At 39.0% G+C, this 18,811-nt stretch overlaps 1 protein-coding gene across 1 annotated transcript in view; it reads right to left on the bottom strand.

The window, feature by feature from the left end:
* ELOVL6 (ELOVL fatty acid elongase 6) overlaps positions 1-18,811 on the bottom strand; it is a 134,492-nt gene that overhangs the window by 30,636 nt on the left and 85,045 nt on the right. Inside the window, exon 3 of the mRNA XM_005607891.4 lies at positions 16,766-16,897. Coding sequence (XP_005607948.1) covers positions 16,766-16,897 — 132 coding nt within the window. The remainder of the gene's footprint in view (positions 1-16,765; positions 16,898-18,811) is intronic.

Here is an 18,811-nt window from a genome sequence, read left to right as displayed (position 1 = left end):
TTTGATTAGACAGGCCAACTTTTCTCCTGTCAAAGCTGTTCATTGTTGCGAGTGTCACTGTTGCATCAAGACAGCAAGTCATAAACGTTCCAGACGTAGTGCTCCTACTCAGAAGACCTCAGGGCTGCATGATGAGCAGGATAGCCATGAGGCTGATGATAATGAAAACAAAGAGGAGGAGGAGAGCAGTAGCTCAGGTATCCAGAGGGCACATAGGAGGTTCCTGTGTTTTCTTTGCATATAACAGAACAGGCTTTAGATTTTATTGTCTAGACTTGACTGCGGGAAAATTACTTAAACCTCTCTGAGCCTTTGTTTTCTCATTTGTAAAGTGAGGAAGTATACACCTCAAGACAGCTGTGAAATTGAGGTAAGACAATATCTGTAAAGAGAGTTAAGTACAGTGCCAGGGACCTAATGAACAACCATGAAGGACATCTATTGTTAGTGTGACATTATTAGGTCAAAGACCAAAATTCTCTCAAATCTTTTTTCCCTAATTTCACATAACATTGCTTAAATCACGTGCAGAGGTGAGGGTTTAGACTGTGAATGGAGCTGGGTGACATTTCCCCTGTCCTTCTGAGAAGCAAGATTTATTGTTTATCTACACGGGAACATTCTGTCCAGGAGGAAGAGAAGTAGGAGGGGTGCCCTCTATTCATTTCTGTCAACCATAAAAAGATGCAATGCGTGCCCTGCACCAACAGCATTCTGCACGTAAGGATAGGGCAAATTGCTTGTAAGATATATTCTCCAAGCTGGCATTTATGGATTTGAGATAATTGTGTATCATACTTTGTGCTGAGCTGGAGATACAGAACAGGAGTGACACAGTTCCTTCTTCACTGGCCACAGGAGGTAGTCCTTTTTGAAACGCCAAAGAGAATTTGACTTTTGTTCTTTAGAACTAACTTCGGATCCAGTTCCATCAGTAATCTTAGCTGAGTGTGTACGGAATGTATTACACAGGGGTGGTGGAAAGAGGACTCGTAAGATTGTCACAAGCCAGGCAAAGATGGAAGGAACAGACATAATGAATTTAAGATAAGAAATACATAGGCAAGAAAGTGTGCATTTGCCTTTACTTTGAATGACTTCAAATATTACCCTGGTTCTGCTCTAGGAATGTAAGGATCTATGTCCTTAAGGAGCTCAGAAGATTTCATATCCGTCCTGGAGGTGTTGACCAGCAGCTTGGAGAACACTCAAGTGAGATTCCTTCATGCTTAGGTGTGATCAGAGATAAATTTGGTCTCTGCAAAACTGTAAGAGGTGGCAAGAAGCTGTTGGAGAAGTTAAGACGAAATCTTCTGAGCAAGGCTGCCTGCTCAAGACTGGAAAAGTTCTAGAGTTTTAACTATGTTTTTTTATTTTTATTTTTTTGTTGTTTTGGTTTTTTTTGTGTGTGTGTGAGGAAGATTGGCCCTGAGCTAACACTTGTGCCAATCTGCCTCTATTTTATGTGGGGTGCCACCACAGCATGGCTTGACAAGCAGTGCCAGGTCTGCATCCGAGATCTAAACCCACAAACCTGGGGCCACTGAAGTGGAGAGAGCAAACTTAACCACTATGCCACTGGGCTGGGCCCTAACTATGTTCTTTTTAAAAGGCAGAAATTAGATTTTTCTTCTCAGCTCTACTTGTCTTAGCTCCAAGGGCTTGCCCTGGACCCTTCTGAATTTTTTTTTTTCACTAGTATGAAGTCCAATTTAAAGCTAACTGCTTTCAGAGAACCCACATCCCTGCCTTCTGCACAAGGCAACTCTGAATTGCTAATGATTCATAATTTCTTCAAGTCATAGGCAATTCTATTAAGCTGTATTGAAGATTTCTGCTCCAGCTCTGGGTTAACATAAATACCTGGAACCAAAGAATAACCTCTCCCAGCTACTTCAATCACCCTGCACATCCGTGTCTAAGTTACTGACGCTCATGCACTTCTCAGAACAAAAAAGACACCAAAAGCCTCCTCTTTGCTCATCACTGTACCATCAGCAATGAAGTAAAAGGAGTAAAAGAGAATCATGGCTTTATTATGTTGTTGGAAAAATGCAGTGTTTGAGCAATGAAGTAGTATGCCCAAATCAATCATTTTAATTATATAGATTTGATTCTAAATCCCAGGGTTCTGGAAACAGTAAGAAATGTCACGGGTAACAATGAATACAGTGAGGATGGCTTGGGTACTGCAGCCTCCAGCAAGCATGACAATTTAGTCATAGATGACGATGATAAGAGGGGAACAAACAGCCCCTGCCAATTTCCACTTGCAAATTTTTTTAAACAAATGGTAGGAAATGAGTTCCAAGGAGAGCTTGCTACCAATTAAACTAATCCAACTACTGGTAGCACTGGCTAAAAAAATCACTGGTAACAAGGGAGAAAACTGGGCCCCTATTTCACATGCAAAATCAAGTAGGATCTGGGCAACCTGTCAATTCCACAGCATCATCACAAATAGATGAACGGGGAGCCGGCTCCATGGCCTATTGGTTAAGTTTGGTGTACTCCGCTTCGGCAGCCAGGGGTTCGGTTCCTGGGCACGGACCTACACCACTCGTCAGTGGCTATGCTGTGGTAGTGCCCCATGTACAAAACAGAGGAAGACTGGCATAGATATTAGCTCAGGGTGAACCTTCCTCAGCAAAAAAAAAAAAAAGAAAAAAAAAAGAAAAAAAAAGATGAGCAGTTACTATTTGAAGTTCTTGGTTGAAATACAGAGAATAAAAGTTGATAGTTTTCACGAAAGAACTGCCCATACTTTGGAGACTGAGGTCAGAAGGGGCCTGCAGCAGTTGTCTCACACGGGCAAGGCATTCTATTTTGGAGGATGCTTTTTCTTCATCTAACAACAGTGGGTAACCCCAGGATGAGTGACCAGTGTTCTTTCACTGAACCCTGATCTCATTTCTTTCCTAGAGTCCTCCTCTCCTGTCCACGCCATGGGGACATGTGGACGACGAAGGGAAGGAAGTTTCATTTCTCAATGTTGCAGTTAACTCTCTGCTTGCTGATGGGTCCCTCCAGGACAGACTTCCAGTACTTTTCCATGTGATTCAATTTCATATTCTCTTCAGCCAATCTACAGCTGTGGTTACCTCAGCTTAACAACGGATGTCAGCATCAGCCGATGCATTCCGTATTAGGCAATTAAGCAATTTCATAAAACATTAGGTCTGAAGATTTTTTTAAGGGTTCAATTTTTTGTTCAAAATCTTGTAGTTTTTTTTTTTTTTTAAACCCTGTTAAACAAGAAGGCTAATTTAAGAATTTGAGAGGTAACGCAGGACGTTTATAAGCACAGTAATCCTTAACTCAGTCTTAACTCAAAATAATCCTTAACAAATGCTTCAGGGATTATTAAATTTACATCCTAAATGACCATGCAGTCTCTTTGAGAATGTTCGTGTTATTTCTCACCCAAGTTTCAGAAAAGCTATAGTAGTCCAGCTATTTAAATACTAATTCATATAGGTAAAATGACTTAAACTATCTTACGTGTCAGCTGTTTCAAGTTATAGTACCTGTAAAGCAAATCTATTACTGAAGTCTATTTTTTCCAAATGCAGATATTATTAATCGGATTACAGAGCATTAAAATTATAATGAAAGAATCTCAAACATAGCATTAAATTATTGAAAGGGCATGCACCAAATTATTAACACTCAAGACCTGTGAGTGGTGAGAGGAAAAGCCTGGTGTGTATGCTTTTCTGTGGCTCAGTTTTATGCATGGAGAATTCTCACTATTATAACTAGAAAAAGAAATTATTCTAAGAAAAAAATAACTCCTGGAGAGTATTTCCCAGGGCGCACAAGGGCATGCGGTCAAGCCGCCCACAGTTCTGCCGAGGGGGCAGGCTGTCTGCCTGTGTGTCCATCAGCCCACAGGTCTCTCCGTGCATCACAGGCAGTGGTCTGCGTTCTCTGTACTTATTACATTTATAACAAACTGCCATGAACTGTAAACTTTCACTCAATTTGGACTAGATCATTACACTACGAGTAGATTTTTTTCTTAATTTGGAAGGAAAATGATAAACCAGGCAAGTGTGGAGCAGCAGAGAGACCTGCAATGTCCATAAGCTAAGGAGGGGCCGGGCTGCCCTTGGGGGCCACAGCCCCAAGTGCCACCTGCACAGCAGGGTGACGCCTGGCTGCCCCTCACTGAGCCTGCTCTACAGGAGCTCAGAATTCTCCCTCATAATGGACATTCTTATCTTAAAAAAACAAGCAAGATACCATGCCTCGACATCATTAATCCAATGATTATTTTCTTGGAAATACTAATTGGTAGTTCCTGGGTTCAAGGGAAAAGCAGAAAAATTTTCCTATTTCCCTCTTTAGAAGAAAGACTTTCCAAAAAAGGAAAGGAGAATTCCTAACAATTGTCTACAAGTCTCCTCTGTTCATTTCCCTTTTCAATTAAAACATAAATCAATATTTATTGAGCACCTCCTTGGGTCCTAGAGACACAGCGGAAGATCGGTCCTCACAGAGCTCAGAGTCCAGCAGGAGGAGGAGAGAATGAACACGGTTAGTAAGACACAGGCCGGCTAGCAAGGGGTATGGGCCAAGCAGAAAAATAAATCTGGCCATGGCCGTAACAAGTGAGGGTGGGAATGCTGAGATTTAGAGAGGGAGCTGGGGAGGTCCCACTGAGAAGGTGAGGCGTGAGCAAAGATCTGGAGGAGGTGAGGGAGAAGCCTTAGAATATCTGGGGGAGAAGTGTTCTGAGCGGAGGGAGGGCACGTGCCAGGGCTCTGAGGGAGCAGCCTTACCAGTAGGTGGAAGGAACAGCAAGAGGCAGGAGCGGGGAGAGGACGAGAAGCAGAGGGCAGAGTACCAAGGAGTAACAAGGAAGTCTCCCGCAATGACATCACGTCAATCCCAGCTCCCCCTTTTTTTTCACTGAGGTATAATTGACATACAATGTGATACTAGTTTCAAGTGCACAACACAATGATTTGATATTTGTATATATTGTGAAAGGTTCACCACAAGTCTAGCTAATGTCTGTCACCACGTGTAGTTACAAATTTCCTTTTCTTACACTGAGAATTCGTAAGATCCACTCTCTTAGCAACTGGCAAATACACAATGCAGTATTATTAACTAGAGTCACCATGCTATACATTACATCCCCAGGACTTATTTATTTTATAACTGGAAGTTTGTACCTTTTGACTCTCCTCACCCATTTCACCCATCCCCCAACCTCCTGGCAATCACCAATCTGTTCTCTGTATGTATGAGTTTGGTTTTTTTTTTTTAAAGAGTCCACATATAAGTGAGATCATATGGTATTTGTCTTTCTCTGTCTGACTTATTTCACTTAACTTTATGCCCTCAAGTCTATCCATGTAGTCACAAATGGCGAGATTTCATTATTTGTTATGGCTGAATAATATTCCACAGGATATCTATCCATCTATCTCACATTTTCTTTACCCAGAGATGGACACTCAAGTTGATTCCATGTCTTGGCTACTGTAAATAATGCTGCAGTGACATGAGGGTTCATATATCTTTTTGAGATAGTGTTTTCATTTCCTCCAGATAAATACCCAGAATAGGAATTGCTGAATTGTATGGTAGTTCTATTCTTAATTTTTTAAGGAACCACCATACTATTTTCCATAGAAGCTGCACCAATTTATATTCACCAACAGTGCACAAGGGTTCCCTTTTCTGAACCACATCCTCACCAGCAATTGTTACTTCTTGTTTTTTCCAGATTTCTTGAAGCCTGTCTGCACTTTGACAGGTAAAGCCTGATGAAACCCAGATGAAGACTGGACTGGGGTCTGTCCGAGGTGGTTGATACAAGAAATATAAAGGATGAAAAAGTGAAATGACTGACAACGCCAATTGCATGTGACTGGAGAACTGGCCAAGTGTGGGATTTTTCATTCATTAATTCAGGAACTGAGTGTCTGGCAAGGTGTAGACACAATTCTGGCCTCAAGGAACCCATTTGGTCTACTGGGAGGTACGTGGGTAAGCAGTATATAGCCTGAGCTGGTGACACAGCAACACAGTTTCCACCACAAGTTCGGTGGAAACTGAGATACAGGCTGAAATGACCAGAGGTGCATTTATAGAGATGGCATTCTAAGTTAAGTCTAACTGATGGCTAAGACTTAAAGAAAAAGAAAATGGAGGAAGAATGGAGAAAGAGAAGGAGATACCATGTTCCAAGATAGAAATTAGGACAGGCAAAGTATATTTGTTTTGCAGGCAATGATCAGACATATGCCGGCTTGAATGGAAAGTTTGCATCGGGCAGTGATGAAAGATGAGTCAAGAAAAGATTCTAACTTTTTATGGACAGATTAACGTTTTAACTTATAGGCAAAGGAGCTTCAGTTAAGGTTTATATGGGGAAATGATAACGGCATGTAAAGAAGCTTAGACAGAAGAAACATTTGGGAGGCAGCAATCGTTGGGTGCAATACTGAAATGTGAAGTGATAAAGGCCATGACTGGAGAGTCCAGCATGGAAATGCAGAGGTGTAGACAGCTGCTCCAGATATTTAATAAGAGTTATACAACTTGGTGACTGCTTGAAAGAGTTATTTGTATATTTTGAATGACTTAAAGATGTTCGCTAGCAAAATAGTGATAAATTTTGAGATGTTTTAAAGGGTTATAAAAAAGGGATCTGGTGTGAATATTTTAAATTTGAGTGATGATATGTCAAAGGTTTGGTTACAGCTGGGAGAGCCAGTTTCCTACGAGAGGTCAACACTAAAAATACAGATTTGTTAGGGCTAAGTTGGCAAATGATTGTATTTTTCCTTTTTCTGTTTTATTGAGCGAACGCAATTTCTCAGTGGGTTAAAAATAGAATAGCCATTTCATTCACTGTTCAAATTGGGCCATTTTGGGGAGTGAAAAGGGATATATTAATAATTACATTGAGACAATGGGAAGAAAACTGAGACTGTTCAGAGCAAATCAGGATGCATAGATCTCAGTTTATGAGCTCCATCTTCCTTTGTTTTTTCGTGCTAGGTCTATGCCTGGGATCCGAACCTGCAAACCCTGGGCTGCAGAAGCAGAGCGTGAGAACCTAACCACTACGCCACCAGGCTGGCCCCTCTATCTTACTTTTAAAAGAGAGGGAGTTGACATTTGATATCTTTATTAGTGCTCTTGGTTTTTCAAAAGGAGTCAAGTTATTCAATTAGTGTCACTTTATTGTGATTTTAGACTACAGCTTATTCTGCCCAAGGATTCAGTTTTAGACATCTAAAACACAAACGCAGTGCTAAATGAAGTAGCCTGTGTCATACAACTCCTCTCTGTGACCTCCCCTTGATGCCCCTATGGCTCCTGAAGAGTGGACGGGAGAATCACGCATGCTCTGGCTTGGCGCTGGATCCTCTGATGTAAGGTGCTAGTTGAAGCAGCATTTTACTTGAGTTGTATCTGAAAACAGGAGGATCGAATAAATTCCCAGGGAGCTGGGAGAACACCTGAAGGGTGTAGGTGTGTGTGCTGTGCACCCACGTAGTTGGGGAGGGGCCAGTGGGGAGAGTTTTCCTCAGCCTGTAGCTGTGATGTGTCTGGTAGTCGTCTGCTGCGCGTACAGGTTAACAGAACCACAAAATTGATATTCACACTGAGCAGAAGTGTGGAGGGTGTCCTGGCAGCTCTCAGGTGGAAAGGCATTCCCATACAACTCAAAATGCTGAAGAAAGCCATGATCTTTCAGACTAGACATTGTCATCTCCGTTCATGAAGACGTTAGCACGGTGTCCTTCAGATTAGCTTCCTTCCTTGATGGACACCTCAGTAAATGCCTGGATTATTTTTCCAATGGCAGCTGATCTACTTTCTTTTACTGTTTATTAAGCTTTTTGCCTTGATTGTTTATTGGGTTTTTTATTTAGTGTAGATGCTTCACATTTCTCTTGCTGCAAAGGGAAACAAAGTGTGTTTTGCTGTCATCCTGTGACCTGACCTTGGAAACAACTGTGTAGTCTGGTGGCTGTGTTATTCCTGGTCTCAGCTGTTTTATGTCTCAATAAGGAAACGTCCCAACAATTTTTTTTGAGAAAAATCTATGATTCTAAAAACAAACCTGTTATACATCTTGCCTTCAGAAGGAAAGATTTTTCTATATATCCATTAGTTTCAGTTTAAAAAATGAGATAGAAGCTGTAATTTAAATACGGCATCAGAATCAAACATTAAATGACTTCTATGGTTCCTTGAGAAAATGACACAAAAGCCAGAGAGGAAGGAAGGCACAAAGAAGTGATAGAGATAAGGTCATATTTTACATTTTCAAATAGACTAAACATAAAAATAAAACATTTTGATAAAGTGAGATGATTAACAAAATTTAAATGAGCAATATCTGACCTCCATCTGTCTACAAGTTGCCTACCAGCCCGTTTTTCTGCATATAAGATGGAAACATTAACAATGATAGAGTCTTCAAGAGCTGAACAACAAATGGACAGAAAAGAAAAGAAAGGTCCCCAAATTATCTTTTCAGCTACACATACACACTTAACTCAGGATCTTGTCGGAAAAGAGAAACAAAAAACATTCCTAATTCTAACTATGAATCTTCCATTATGTGGGGACAGCTGTGAGGATCAACAGGGCACAAAGTTTGTGTTTTGATATAGGCTGCTGTATTCAATGTACGCCAGCGTGTTGTCAGAATCTTATGATATGACCATGATTGCTAACTTTTATTTTGAAAAACTGACTTTTTTTCATTATTTGCTTTCAACTTTTTAAAATTGCCATCTATACTTTGTATCAAGTACAGTTTTATCGTTTTTCTGGCTTGACTTCTTTGTAGTGACATAAAAACTTACTGTGAAGCCTCCTGGGGACCCTCTCTGATCCCGTCACTGTCCCTGCCTCCCCAGAAACAGACATAATCACTAGCCTGAACTTTTCAAACACTATTTTTATACTTTTGCTGCATATATGTTAAGAGATAAAAGGCAGTGTTAATTTATGGGCTATTCACCTTTCATACACGGTAGCACCCTCCCAGTGTGATTCAGAGGTTTGCTTTTTTACCGCTCAGTCTTATGCTTTCTAGAGGGATCTCTTGCTTGGTTACTTTTGCCCTTTTGGTGCTATATTTAAAAATGCAAAATTTATAACCTGTTATTAATAAAATAGGAGCTTTTCTCCCATGACATTTATAGTTTATGTATCCATTTCTTTTATATCATTAATATGGTGGGAATCATTGTCTATAATGTTGTCCTTTGTGGATTAAGAGGGACCACTTTTGGCAACCACCGAAGAAAATACTAGACACGAGGTGCTTGGGTATAAATGGATTTAATTGTTCTGAAATTTGTCATTTTCAACATCTCACCATTTTACAGGTCAATAATGTACTTACTCCTTTAATATGGGTTTTTTAAAATGTTATATTTTCTTCATCTAAACAGTTTCCATTCTTTTTTAAATTATGTATTTGTTGGCTTAAAAATAATAAGACAATTGCTACTAATTCTTCAGATATTAAATACTGACGTGTGTATAAAATCACATGTAGCTTTGATTAAATACCATTCACCTGCTGCTGTTCACTGTTAACATCCTTTTCTGAATGTCTCCCGTGCTATATTTAAACACTTTGTTCATGAAAACCTCACTCAAGAAAAAAAGTAATTTTCTATTAATCTTGAATATATTTTATACATAAGCAGATGATTAAATTTAATGACGTAATAAAAATACGGCCAGGAAATAAAAATGAGTTTCAACAGGGAAAACTGTTGGTTAATAATGAGGTGAGAAATCAAACTCAAAGTACGGGAACATCTGGCTTTCTACAAATAAAGCATAAAACAATTGAGGTTGGAGTGAATCACCACGACATGGAAGTAAGCACTTCGAAGAAAGTGTGATACTGGCTTCTATAAAGATGCAGCCCAAAGTAATTATCTTATTCCAATGTGCACTCACCAGACACCCTGTTTGACCTGTTCTGGCTCAGAGACCTAGAAGGCTCCTTGGAACTCCCTATGCTGCCAATGAACGGAAAACACTGCCGGACAGATACTGGGTAAAGGCTGCTTAAATCAGAAGCACACACATCTGTACCCAATCTGGAAGGATTGGGAGTTATTAAATAAATACACAGAGTCCTTTACAAATCAATTGTAGTAACCCAGCCGAGATATCACAGCAGCATGATTTAATGACTCAGCAGTGTCTGAGAAGAAAAGGCACCTTGAAGTGTTTGATGCTATTTGCCATGAGGAACAATCTCATCTAAAGGATTTACTAATTCAAATTACCAGAATTTTTCTCTGTATTTACCTTAAGGAAATGTTCAAACATCTAAGGTCAAATGCCACATGGAATGATCTCATCAAATCAGGGAATGCATACCCTTAGGTTGGGTGGCATGTAGGTTGGAAGGAGGGCACTGTCTCATTACCCATCATATTAGTAAAGACTAATTGACACCAGAAGCTGGTGGTTTGGATCTGAAAAGGGGAGGGGGGTTTTGGGTAATGGGGAGAAACCATCAAGAAAACCCCGGAGAAATCATTCTCAAATGAAAGGAATCCATTGCAGGCCTGGGGAAAACTCAGTTGATCATATTCTATCTACTCCATCAAAACTTCTGACAGCTTTCAATTGAAAAATTTATATGGAACAACAGACGACTCCGAATAGCCAAAGCAATCCCGAGAAAAAAGAACAAAGCTGGAGGCATCACAATCCCTGACTTCAAAACGTACTACACAAAGCTATAGTAATCAAAACAGCATGGTACTGGCACAAAAACAGAAAAACAGATCAAAGAATCAGAATTGAAAGCACAGAAATAAAACCACACATCTACAGGCAGCTAATCTTTGACAAAGGAGCCAAGAAGATACTATGGAGAAAAGAAAGTCTCTTCAATAAATGGTATTGGGAAAACCAGACAGCCACATGCAAAAGAATGAAAGTAGACCATTATCTTTCACCATACACAAAAATTAACTCAAAATGCATTAAAGATTTGAATGTAAGACCTGAAATCATAACACTCCTAGAAGAAAATATAGGCAGTACACTCTTTGACATTGGTCTTAGCAACATCTTTTTGAATACCATGTCTACTTGAGCAAGGGAAACAAAACAAAAAGTTAACAAAAGGGACTACATCAGAAGTAGTCCTAAAAAGCTTCTGCAAAGCAAAGGAAACCATGAACAGATAACCCACCAACTGGGAGAAAATATTTGGAAATCATTTATCAGACAAGGGCTTGATCTCCAGAATATATAAAGAACTCATACAACTCAACAAAAAAACCCCAAACAACCTGATCAGAAAATGGGCAGAGGATATGAACAGACATTTTTCCAAGGAAGATATACAAATGGCCAACAGACACATGAAAAGATGCTCAACATCACTAATTATTAGGGAAATGTAAATCAAAACTACAATGAGATATCACCTTACACCTGTCAGAATGGCTATAATCACCAAGACAAAAGACAACAAATGTTGAAGAGGATGTGGAGAAAAGGGAATGCTCATACACTGCTGGTGGGAGCGCAAACTGGTGCAGCCGCTATGGAAAACAGTATGGAGATTCCTCAAAAAATTAAAAATAGAAATACCATATGATCCAGCTATCCCACTACTGGGTATCTATCCAAAAAACTTGAAATCAATGATCCAAAGAGATTTATGCATTCTTATGTTCACTGCAGTGTTATTCACAATAGCTAAGATGTGGAAGCAACCCAAGTGCCCTTCTATAGATAAAGGATAAAGGATCTTCAGATAAATGGATAAAGAAGATGTCACATACACACACACACACACACACACACACACACACACACACTGGAATACTACTCAGCCATAAAAAAGGCAAAATTGTCCCATTTACAACAACATGGATAGACCTTGAGGGTACGATGTTAAGTGAAATAAGCCAGACAGAGAAAGACAAATACTGCATGATTTCACTCATATGCGGAAGATAAACAAACACACGGATAAAGAGAACAGATTAGTGGTTACCAGAGGGGAAGGGGGTTGGGGAGTGGGCGAAAGTGACAAAGGGCACATATGTATGGTGATGGATGAAAATTAGACAACTAGGGGTGAGCACGATGAAGTGTATTCAGGAATTGATAAACAATAATGTACACCTGAAATTATACAATGTTATAAACCACTATAAGCCCAATAAAATTTTTAAAAAAACCAAAAAAACTTATGAAAGCTTTCAATAAATTAAACTGTGTACAGCCTATGTGAAGACTGCTATCATGTTTAGTCAACATCCAAAGATAAAGAAGAAATATATTCCACAGGTAATTCTTACCAAACTATACAAAAAGACCCCATCACTTTCTGAAGTAAACAAGGTTTTAATTTTTGCTTAAGGACTCTGCGTATTCAAATTAACTCCCATCTCAGTTATCTTAGTTCATGAGTAAACAGCGTATGGCATCTGGAAATCAGTCACAGTTGGGTCTTGGGCTACTGTAAAAAGCTAATGGGCAAGCTTGAGAAGTTGGGGAAAAGAAATTATTCCTAAGCAGCAAAATACACAAAAAATCATCTTTTCAGCGATTTTCCAAAAAAAAACTCCTTACTGTTCCTCTCCTCCCACCATTTCTAATTCCTCTAACTGAAAAGCCTGGTTCTCTTTCTCTTTCCTTCTTTTTCCAAATCGACAATATCATATCCTGTAGCGGCAAAGATGGGGGAAGTGGAGTAGACACAGACCATTAATATAAGAATGCCCCCTGAGCAAGGAATTTCTAAACTTTTAAATTAGAACCTTTACAGATGGATTTGAAAATTTGTGAATTATAGTAAGGTACCAGTCATTCAAAATTTTCTACAAAAACATATCCTTGTAATAATGATGTTATCCTATATGACCAAAATAGGAACATTCTTATTTATATTCAACAAAACATTGATGTTTGTGAGAAGAGCTTATTTTTGATGCTTTATATCAACTTCATTTAAAAGATATGTATGTATATTTTTAGGAAGATTAGCCCTGAGCTAATATCTGCCACCAGTCCTCCTCTTTTTGCTGAGGAAGACTGGCCCTGAGCTAACATCCGTGCCCATCTTCCTCTATTTTATATGTGGGACACCTGCCATAGCATGGCTTGATGAGCAGTGTGTAGGTTTGCACCTGGGATCCGGACCGGTGAACCCCAAGCTACCAAAGCAGAACATGCAAACTTAACTGCTGCGCCACTGGGCCAGCCCCCCATTTAAAAGATATTTTGATTCCAAAATAAAAATAGCAACTATCGCTTGAGATTCTCTAGAATTGTGTGAGATCATTTATGTACATGTATGTATATTTTAGAAGATGCTTTAAATGCAGAAAATCACAAAGAATAATAAACATCCTATATCCAGAATTGAAATTTGTCAACATTATTATATGTGCTCCCTTTGTTTTGAATAAGAAGACAACAGATCACAGAAAAAATTTAATTCCTTTTTATTTCTAAATTGCCAGCCCACTAGAACCAAGCTCTACAAGCACAGAAATGTTTTCTGTTTTATTTGCTAGTATAGTGGGCATTCCATAAGAGCACGTCCTCTCTGCCCTTCCACAGATGTAAGAATTGAGTATACTTTCTTCTAGTACCTTTTTAGATACTTTTACAAATGCTTAAATGTATTAATCAACAACATATAGATGTTTTGTGTCTAGGAGTAAAATTTACATAAACACTATATAAAAAATATCATTCTGTAATTAGCCTTTTTCATTCAATGCATTGTCAATCAGAGTTCTTTACACATAGAGGAACCTCAATATACTCTTCCTAATGTGGAACCATATTCAGTTAATACAACCACAGAATTCCATTATCAATGTTTTCCAGATTCCTGATTAGAATATTATGGTCAATTTTTACAAGACTCTAACCTGTCCATGTTTGGACTCCTCTACATAGTTCTGGTTTTTAAAATTTTATACAAAATATAGCTCTGAAGGAAGTAAAGTAACAGAATTAAGGAAACGGAAGAGAAAACAAGAAGAACTTGTCAATCTAAAAAAGATAAAGTATTGCTGACTATGGCATATGCATTGTAGGATAAAGTAAATGAGTAATTACTGGCTGACATCGGGAACTTCGATTCTGGCATGGGAAGAAGGAGAAATAAGAAGTTAATGAAGTAAAAACTCTCTAGTCGTAAATATGAACTAGAAGGATCAGTACTAACTCAGATATATTTCTTTAAAAAAAAAAAAATTTTTCTATTTCTGGTCTCAGAAAGCCCTGGAAATAAGAAGTACCTTGGCACCCACACCCACCTCTAGTACTCAGACAGTGGTTTCTAAACACCATCTCCCCTCCTCCAAAGAAACTACAGATCCTTGGAGAAATAGCTGATCCCAGTTTTAGACAAGGAATATACCACACACCTGGCCTTGAATCATCTTGTCATCCCTCACCTGGCAACCAAAATCAAGCCATAAACAACGCTCAGGGCATGTGAAAAGGTTTCGGGGGCCAATGTCAGCCTCCCACTGGCCAAAGACGGGACAATTCAGCATCAAAAAAGAATAATAGCAACGGACTAAAATATATCAAAATCAAATTCATCTCAAAATCATTGACACATAAAGTATAATTCCATGAGTTCATAATGATACTCAAGAAAAAAATGTTATTATTCACATGCTATGTAATTGAATACAGTTTCTTTTTTGAAACCGCTAAATATGACCGGAGTCCAGCATTTATCCTGCCTTTGCTGTAATAACTATGCATACTTTGGGATAACTGAATAGTTGGTGAAGGCAAGTTCCTTCTTACAGACATTCTTGTCAAATGTTAAACCTGAGTATAACCGAACTTCTAGATCTAACTGCCAAAGATAAGGATGCAGGGGCCAGAAGAATGCAGTCAGCCAAATCCACCCTAGGCAAAACTCTAAGAGGCAAATGATCTGGTTTCTTCAAAGGATGGATGGGGTTGGGGGAGGGACACAGGGAGAGGAAGGTGGAAACTTTAAGTTAAATCAACCAAGAAAAATGTATGGATCTTGTTTTGATCTAGATTCTTAAAAATAAATTGTAAAAAAAAAAAAAATCATTTATGAGACAATTGGGGAAATCTTAACACTTAAGAATAAAGAATTATTTCTAATTTAGATGAGATAATGATCCTTTGGTCAGTTTTTAAAAATGAGTACTTAACTTTTAGAAATGGCATTTCATTCAGAAATATTTCAGTTTGTATTGTTTCCAAATAATATGCGGGAAGGGGGAAGCTGGTAGGGATGTGGATGAAGGAAGATTAACCCAGTGTTGCTAATTGTTTAAGCAAGGTAATGGGTGCATGGGGGTCCTTGTGCTCTGCTCTCTGCTTATGTGTATTAAAATTTTAAAAAACAAAAGATAAAGGCTTAGGGGATGTTAAAAAACTCTATAAAATGGTGAAAGGCATCATTAGACTGAAGATAATTTTTTCCCTCAAATATCAAAATACTTGGTCAAGGCATACTCTGTGAATCTCAAATTTACATAAAAATGAAAATGCTACTTTGTATTCCAGAGAATCACGCCCTGATACAGATTGGAATGGCAGAGGTCTTTAGTGACGGACCCAAATCATGAGCACCTCAAACACAGCACCTTACAAAGTGCACCGAAATCTGGGTCGACTACGGTCAGCAGCAGCAAGGAGGTGAGTGTTTAGATGCAGGGACCTGACATAATGGAAACGTACAGGGCATCAGAGTTGTTGAAAGTCCTTTCCTGCCTGATCATCTTTAATCAGCCTTAAGTGACTGGTGAGGCTTTTAATGATGCCATCGATTTCTGCTTCATGGTAGAACCGTTGATATATAATGTGAAAAAATAAAAATAAATATTCTTAAACACTACTAAAATGAATAGATTTTTATTTTGTGGTGTATCTACATCTGTTCCCTCCACCCCCCTCATCCCAAGCCTCGTTATAAACTTGCTGGTTTTGATAAGCAAAACACAGAAAGAACAGGTGGCTTTGTTGGCGCCGTAGGTAAATTCTGGCACCCGTTTTGACACCAGCTGTGTGCTAATTAGTCTTGTGATTGCCTAGATCACCAAAAATTACAAAACTAAAAATGCTCCTTGAAGCTTCCAGGAACGTGTCTGAATGTTGGCTGGCAGATGGCCCTGAAGAGACCAGACCTGGTCCCAACAGCCTCTAGGACAAGTTCTACCCGATACAAAAAGCAAGAGCTGGCTGCATAAACACACCCGCCATCAGCTCAGGCAGTGCGGTGGAGGGTGCTTCTGGGGACGCAGAACAAAAGCGTTCTCTGGTCTAGTGACACTGACACAGACAGGTGTCCAGTACTGGGTCATATGCTTGAGTGCCGCTTTTTGATTAAGTATCAGTCAGTAACAGCATGCCCATCCCATTTCAACCCTACTCCACCACAGATTTCAACAGTTTCCTGGTGCGGCTTTCCACTTAGCCCTTCATCTATATTTATGAAACAAAAATAATGAAACTGACACATTGCTTGTAGTCCTCAGAGACAAAGTGGATTACTGCATGAGCAGTTTGGACAAGAAAGGAGATGGCCTGAACGCTCTCCAAATAAGAGACAGAGTATAATGTGGCACATCAGGTTGGCTTTCTCTCTGGACACGGCTTTATTTTATGTCCTCAATAATCAAAAATACGTGATGTAAACAGAAAATGTTCAATTGTTGCTTCTTTCAGCCAGTTCTGATGAAAAGGACGGACAGTATTAGGAAAATGAAAGAAAACCTACCTGAAGACAGCAAGGGTCAGAGACCAGAGCACTAACGGCGTCCTCAGCTCAAACTTGGCCCGCTTGTTCATTAGGTGCCGACCACCAAAGATGAAGGCAGCGTACAGGGCGGAGAACAGGAAAGATTTCTTCCTGTGAACAAACACAGAAACAAAATCTGGTCAGATAAACAACTTTAAGCAGTTTATTAGAAATTTATATTTATTCATTATTCATCAACTTTTATACCAGTCCCCTTTTGTTAGCACTGAAAACACGTTCTGGGGAATGTGCCCCCTTCCCTGAAGAGAGAACGTTGGGTCCCTGTGAGGACGTGGCGTGCTGTTGGAATCTGCCTTGACAGGCTAGGTCACCCAGATTAAACAACACGTGTCAGAATAGATACACTTTCTTTTCAGGCTGTATGACTCAAGATTTCAACAATGTGGCATTGAGGTGCAAAAAGAAAGCTTTTCCCTGAGAACATTAGCTATTTTTCAGAGTTTGGTGGACAGTCTAGATAGATTTTTTAAGAGAATTATTTCTATCGGAAATAAAATGCTTGGTGAGAAGGTTGTATCTTGGGACAAGAAAGCCATTTAAAACTGCATCTTCCTAATAGGTCAATGATACTAACGGATGATTTTGGAGAAAGACCTGATGATTTAAAACACTAAAATCAACATGACTTGGGACACCCCCAATATGGATTCCTGAAATCTTCTCCACCAAAGAAGCAGGAATGAAGTTTCAATAGTATCGCTAATAATAGGCATAATTGGCAGACATTATCCAAGGCAAAGGGAAGAACACAGAACTATCTAAGTGTACTTGCCTAAAACCTTGAACTTGAATCTAAGCAAAATCTGATTTTATTACCGGTTTATAGGAAATATAGAGGATAAATTCAAACTGTGGGTCCTTCTGTAGGACACATGAACTTATTTCTTCAACAGGTCGGTAGTATTGAATCAACATCTGAGACTGTTCTAGATTAAAAAGCCACTTGAGGGATATAACAATCAAATATAATATGTAGAACTTTTTTCGGTCCTTATTTGAATGAACCAATTGTAAAAGGACATTTTTAATAAGATCAGAAAGTTATTAGTCACAATTTTAAAAGTACTTATCAGTTAATATTTACAGGTGAAATTACATGTCTTGGATTTGCTTTACAGTATCCCAGGAAACAAACAAAGCCAAAGCAATATTAAGGGCGGAAAGATGAAACAAGATTAACAAAAGGCATGATGGAACACAGAGGCTCATTATTCTCTTTCTCTTTTTGGTTGTCAGGCTTAGTTGGAAATGTATAAGCAATCTCTAGGTCATGCTGGTTTACCACTGTACCAAGGAGAAGTGAACAGTAGTACTGATAGTGCCAACGAGAACACGAACAACAAGCTTGTATAGAACTATGATTCAACAGAAAGTATCAGAGGCCTTGTAAATAACTTAAACATCTGAGCATACTTCCTAAAAAAGCAACGTGTCTCTTAAAATGGGTATTCCTCATTCAATTAGATTAAAAGGGAAAGGGTTGAAAAGTTATAAGACAATACAAAAAGCAAAATGCATTAACCTAAAGGGCATGTTTGTAGAATGCTTCATATTTTTTCCTCTGACTTCTGACATGGCTTGCTGACTCACAAGGGATCTTATTATTTACACAAGCCACACTCCTACTTCAGTGAATGCAAAAGACCTGCTTGGCGAACACCACCAATAAAGCAGTGATTCCAGAAATCAACCCATAAATAAGGGTGGAATAAACCACTTCCACTGAGGTTTGCAAACTCCTCCTTAAACACAAGAGCTGGCACACAGTTAAATGCTTAATAAATACTTGTTGAATGATCGTGGTCTTGTCACATCAAATTTTCTGATAGGGAGAAAGAATTATACCCCTGTGTACATAGGTGCTCAGCAAACAGTAACTCAGTGAATGAACAGTTGTACCTTCCCAGCAATATATTAAGAAGTAAAGAAGAAAACATTCAGAAAAACATATGATCCACTTTCTTCCTCCAGAAAGAAACAGACTATTTCTATACTTCAAAGAGA

This window comes from Equus caballus, chromosome 2 (genome assembly GCF_041296265.1).
Source record: "Equus caballus isolate H_3958 breed thoroughbred chromosome 2, TB-T2T, whole genome shotgun sequence".
NCBI lineage: Eukaryota > Metazoa > Chordata > Mammalia > Perissodactyla > Equidae > Equus > Equus caballus.
The sequence above is the reverse complement of the archived record's forward strand: the minus strand, read 5'-3'. Positions and strand labels throughout refer to the sequence as shown.